We start from the raw sequence: 5,696 nt of genomic DNA on the forward strand, positions 1-5,696 counted from the left end.
AAATAAATAAAAATAAAATATATTTAAAAAAAGTTAAAATAAAAAACATTTGCGGTTTCGGCCTGACATTTGTTTTTATTTCGGTTTCGGTTTTGAAATTTTCATTTCGGTGCACCTCTCTAATAAATACTCTGTAACAATATTATCACAATTATTAAACTGCAGCTCTTAGGCCTCGTTCACACGACTGTTTGGATCAGATGCGCCTGTCACTTTTTTAGGTGGATCTGATTGGAAGCTCAATGTTAGCCTATAAGCCGGCAGATGTAAACAGAAGTGCATGCGTTTATATTCTAATACCTCCAAGTCTGTTTATGTCCATAAAAGAAGAAAAAGTCTTGCTTCCTTTTTTCAGACCTAAATGTGATGGATCTGCAATAAGGAAGCACTGTCTGAGGTCTGTTTACATGCACTGCCCAAACGGCTAACATGGCTCCTATTTTTCCTCCATAACAAGATGGACAGATGGCTAGACCACCTGTGTGAACGGGCCCATACAAGCAGCTCCTGAACTTTCCTTTGATCTGCTCCTCAGTCAGAACCAGGAAACTGCAATTTTTTTAAGCAGAAAAGTTGCACATTCCTATTTCGGTTTTCCATATGTTTACATAGGACATACTGAAATAGGGAACACATAATACACATGACTCCCATTACACTCAACCACCACACAAGACGCATCAAACAGAAAAAAAAAATAAAAAAAATTGCACATTCTGTGAAGGTGCAAACAAGAATAGTATCACCTGATTGGACATGGTGTATATGAAGGGTGGCGTGGTCAAGGGCCAGGGGTTATTAGCCCATATTTAACCCAATTTAATGCCCCCTTCTCTTCTTTGCTAGTTTTGGCCAGTTTTTTGGGGTTGTTTTTTTTAGCAATGTGTCGAAGACGAATAAACCCCTTTCATTTTGTTGTAAATAACTTTGTACCAGAAACATTAGTGATACAATGAGACCAATTGCTGAATAAAACACATGGGGCTTCATATATGAGAGTCCTGCCCAGCTATACACACTAGTGCCCCTAGATGGCGCTGACAAGTATAGGAATTTCCTATACTCACCAGCGCCATCTAGGAGTGCTAGGGCCGCATAATTGTGCCGTGCTTTCATACATAAAGCCTTTGTTGTTTTAAAACTACCATTGGTCAACCGGCAAAAAAAAAACGTTTTTTGTCATTTTACCTCAATTTACCTTGAGACAATATAAACATTAGAATAATTTTGGAAGACAGAATTACGGAAAGAAAGTCGTATTGTAGTTTTTGCCCAGAGATGCACTTTAAATCAGAATTCCTGACCTGAATACTGGTCCTGAGTCAGTAACTCAGAAAGTATCAAAGCCAATGGATTATCCTGACAGCCAGGAAACCAGTATTTCCTGGTGTAGTGTAGGTCAGCAACGGCAGCCTGTTTACCAGTTCAATAAATAGATGATGACAGTTGTACCTTTAGGAATGGGATGACAAAGGGGCGGAGGGGGAAGTTGGTTGCTTCTTGCAGTTTCCCGTGAAATTCTTCAATTGTAAGTGTTGAATTCTGGGGAAAAATATCATAAAATCGGTTTTAAAGACAAGCCCCGGGTAACGTCACGCAAGTTTTAAAGAAAGTTATTCTGTTATTAAATATGAATAAAATATCATCTATAACAAGTTCCTTCTGCCAATCGCATTGTAGTCCCTAAGAAACACATCTGCATTACATATCCGAACACATTTCATTCACTGTTTTTGCTTAAAGCGTATCTATAGCCAATCTTTTGTTTTTCGTTTTGTATGGAAGGAGGTAGAAGAATGTCTGTCAGGTATTTATATCTGTCTGTCTATGTCTGGGAAGATTCACCCTCTCTATTATATGTCCTGGTGACCAGGGCCGCCATCAGAAATTTTGGGGCCCCTTACACAGCTTTAGGCCGGGACCCCCCCCCACAGCCCATCTGAGACTGTCTATGGTGGGCTCTGAAGGGGTCTCAGATGGGCTGGTCAGGGCTGCATTCCTTCCTTCCTAGCTCCTCTTACCTGCACACATGACCTCGTCTGCCACCGGACCAGCCAGAAGTGACGTCACTTCCGGCCAGTCCGACATCAGACGAGCAGCGTCGCTGATGGGGCCCTAGCTTGTCTCAAAGCCGCTGGAGCAGCAATGCTGGGGCCCTGCGCTGCTAGGGCCAGGCCTCCGTCTCCTCGCCCTTCACCGTCGGCCGATAGTCATGTAAGGGACCCGTGCGGGCCCCCCAGGCTGCCCGGGCCCCTTACATGAGTATCGGTCGTACCCCCCTGATGGCTGCCCTGCTGGTGACCACTGTCATTGAGACAGAAACTGATGGGAAATCCAACATTTTACAGTTGTCACCAAAACAAGATAAGTGCAAAGGAGGCCATATACCTGCCGATTATCGCGGGAAATCCCGCGATCGTACGACAATCGGCAGGTGTATGGAAGGCGTGCGACCGTTTCTACTGTACGTTCGCACGTCTTTTGTCTTACGAGCACGTTGGAAAACCTGTCGAAAATCGTAAGATTTTCGGCGGGTTTGTGGCCAGCTCGTAAGACAAATGCTGCACGGGCCGGTGTGCGCAAGCGCACACTGCCCGCTCAGCATTGCAGTCAGCGGAAGCCCGCCCTTCAGCGGGGAGATCTTGCGATGATCGCTAGTACAATCTGCCTGTCCAAGATGTGCAGATCGTACAAGCTTTTAATGACCTTACAACCATCGCAAGACGAAAGTCGTTCGATGGTTGTAAAGTGTATGGCCAGCTTAAATCTTCTCCTGGGGACACCTTTTGCGATGATAAAAAGGAGAAACCCCCTTTAATGTGTAGACATTTTCTCACACTCTGAGACAGGAAGTGAAGAGAAAACTCCACAATGGGACAAACTGACGGGGTTCACATGAACTGTCTAACTAATGATGTTCAATTCCATTCATCCAGGCTTGTGAATATCAGAACGTATAGTCAGAGGTCTCTCCTTAGACCTCTCTGTTGGCTACACTTCAGCTGGGCTATACAGCCTGGTCTAGAATCTGCCTCAGTCTGTCACTGGACAATGAATAAGCAGCAGAACACCCATAAGATCATCATTCTGTCCTCTTGGAAAGCTCCCAGTGTTAGATAAAGAGCATTGAATGGATCTGAGTGCTGGGCCGGGCTCCTAAAGGCTGGCCATACACTGATCATTTTTTCTTGTTCAGCTCTACGGGCTGAGCGTGGAACAACAATTGATTCCTCCAACCATGCCAAACAGCGTGGACGGGGAATCCTTCCCACTGGGCTACGCTACTCTGCCAGAGGTGGGTGTGCCACCATCAGAATACCCAAATAGCTGATTGGCTGTAGCCTTTGTTTGTCTGAGAATTTTCAGACTGGCTCCTTTGACAAACGTCAATTGGAATGGAGGGGGTGTCAATGGACTGGGTCACACGCTGGTCAAATTTTGGCCAAGTCAGCAGGACTCTCTGAAATTCTACCAGTATATGTCCAGCTTTAGTGGTGCAGTGCAGGGTATAACAGTCATCTAATATCAAAACAGATGTAGATACTTGTGTTAGCTGCATGTTAAAATGTGGGGAAAAAATTGTATTTCGTGATTTGATAATTGGATAATTCTCTTTATATCTGCTTGGAGTTCAGCATCAAAGCAACTTTGTTCCGAGCATAAAGCTGGCCATATGCGGCTCGAAACTTGGACCATCTTGTGAATTGGCCAACATTTGAGCTGTGGGTGGCCCTGCCGACACCACTTCAATAGTACCATCCTTGCAATTGCCAAGGAACCACACTGTCCACCGTGTCTTGCCAGCTGCCCACCTAACCTATATAGCAAGGGTACATATAGGCAAAGTTCATGGTGAATATAGCCCCGTCCATGTTTTATTTGCATGCCTTTGTATCTAACACGTATAAAATAATAGCTTTGGGTATAGTTTGGGTAATAGTAAGCATGTATATATGACTTAAGATTGTTCTTATCTGGCTATATATGTGAGCACACCCAATGTTAGCAGCCGCTTTAGGCTGAAATATAAAATTAGCAGGGCCGCCTGTACTTTGGAATAATAACTCAATTATTGATAGCCGCTCACTCATTTGCATATAGGACTGTAAATGTTTAAACTCTTGTTTTATGTAAATACATCTGCAGTCTAAGCCGCTGGCATTTCCTGCCTTCCATACTCACCACCAGTCCCAGCACCAGGGCCCGCACACGTTCCCCGATCTCCGGAGAGATGTCGCTGCCAAACTGCTGTAATGTCGTTAGGAAGCGCTTGAGTTTGCTGAGCTGCCGGGCTCCGCAGGCCGGGGGCAGCTGCTGATTGGTTAGTGCAGCCGATGAAGACGCAGAGGGTCCGTTGCTGAAACCATTGGGTGTGGATGGGGCTCCATTGATTGCAGTGGGGGAGTGACTGCTCCCGTTCATTACTGCGGAGAAAAAAAAAAGGATTATGACTGATCTAGAATGTGAACTGTGTTATAAATGGGATCAGGGGTGTCCCTAGACCAGGGGTAGGCAACCTCGGCTCTCCAGCTGTGCTGAAACTACAAATCCTATAAGGCATTGCAAGCCACAGGCATGACTCCCAGAGGCAGAGGCATTATGGAGACGCCAGCCAGAGTGCCACAGGTTGTCCAATGAGATGCCGCCTGAGGCAACTGCATCTGGCTGCCTCATTATAGGGACAGCCCTGAATGGAATGATGAACAATGGGTTGCATTTTTATTTAAGTGTATCTAAATGCATTTTTTAGGTTTGGATAGAGGAACTGCTGGTCCTGCATTGTATAGGATGACATCAGATGGCTGGGACCTGGGACTGGCCAGGATGTAAAATGAAGTGGCTTTGGGGGACTGATCGTGAAACAGGAGGAGGCCATCAATAAAATAAGTATCTGTAGTTATTCCTTTCCCACTGCTGCCTACTGCTTGTGTCAATGCAGCCAATACACAATTATTTATGCTCTTTTAAAGTAAGTGCCCGGACCTTCATGTTTATTTTATTATGATATATATATATTACTGTATATAACCACCACATCCAAGTACCGGTAAGAAGCAATATATATAAATGTTTGCTCTTTGGTTTACATACACGTTAAGCTTTCCATCTATTTTTATTATGATCCCTCTGTTAGGTCTCAAGGTGAATCTGATTACTAATTTTCTTAAATTGCCCCCCTCCCCATCTCGGATGTATACATTAGTTAGGGCCAGTGCCCTGAAAACAAACTCCATTCTTATAATACGTTCCAGCACAACTCCTTCTTCATACACACCGGTCTCGTGGCATGCTACACACAATACAATGTTTTATGACCATTCAGATTTCTTGTATTCTGATTTAAAGACATGTTAATACAATGTAACCATACACATAATTGTATGTAAAACATAAGATTGCCACCCCCAACATACACAGATTACATCTGTAATATTCCATTGCCATAGATATTATATAAAATTGTACAATCAAAACACACATGTAACAATCCACTTGGGCCCTAATCACATATTTTTAAATATCTAATTTATTCAGTTTCCTGTGTCACTATATCCTCATCAAATATTTACATCTGGATTGGGTGTAACATGATCCCACATATATACATATATGTACATATCAATCTACACCTAGTAAACTGTACAAATAATACTATAAACAGATTTTATATATACATATTATATATATATATATAT

The 5,696-nt window shown here is 43.4% G+C and overlaps 1 protein-coding gene across 6 annotated transcripts in view; it reads right to left on the reverse strand.

Annotated features, from left to right (window-relative positions):
* Positions 1–5,696, reverse strand: part of CBFA2T3 (CBFA2/RUNX1 translocation partner 3) — a 21,615-nt gene that overhangs the window by 12,917 nt on the left and 3,002 nt on the right. For all 6 annotated transcript variants that reach the window (XM_018557351.1, XM_018557350.1, XM_018557348.1 and 3 more), the window contains exons 2-3: positions 4,183–4,424; positions 1,453–1,542 (exon numbers count right to left, since the gene is read on the reverse strand). In XM_018557351.1, coding sequence (XP_018412853.1) covers positions 1,453–1,542; positions 4,183–4,424 — 332 coding nt within the window. The remainder of the gene's footprint in view (positions 1–1,452; positions 1,543–4,182; positions 4,425–5,696) is intronic.

Source organism: Nanorana parkeri, unplaced genomic scaffold (assembly GCF_000935625.1).
Source record: "Nanorana parkeri isolate BGI_ZX_2015 unplaced genomic scaffold, ASM93562v1 scaffold280, whole genome shotgun sequence".
Classification (NCBI taxonomy): Eukaryota; Metazoa; Chordata; class Amphibia; order Anura; family Dicroglossidae; genus Nanorana; species Nanorana parkeri.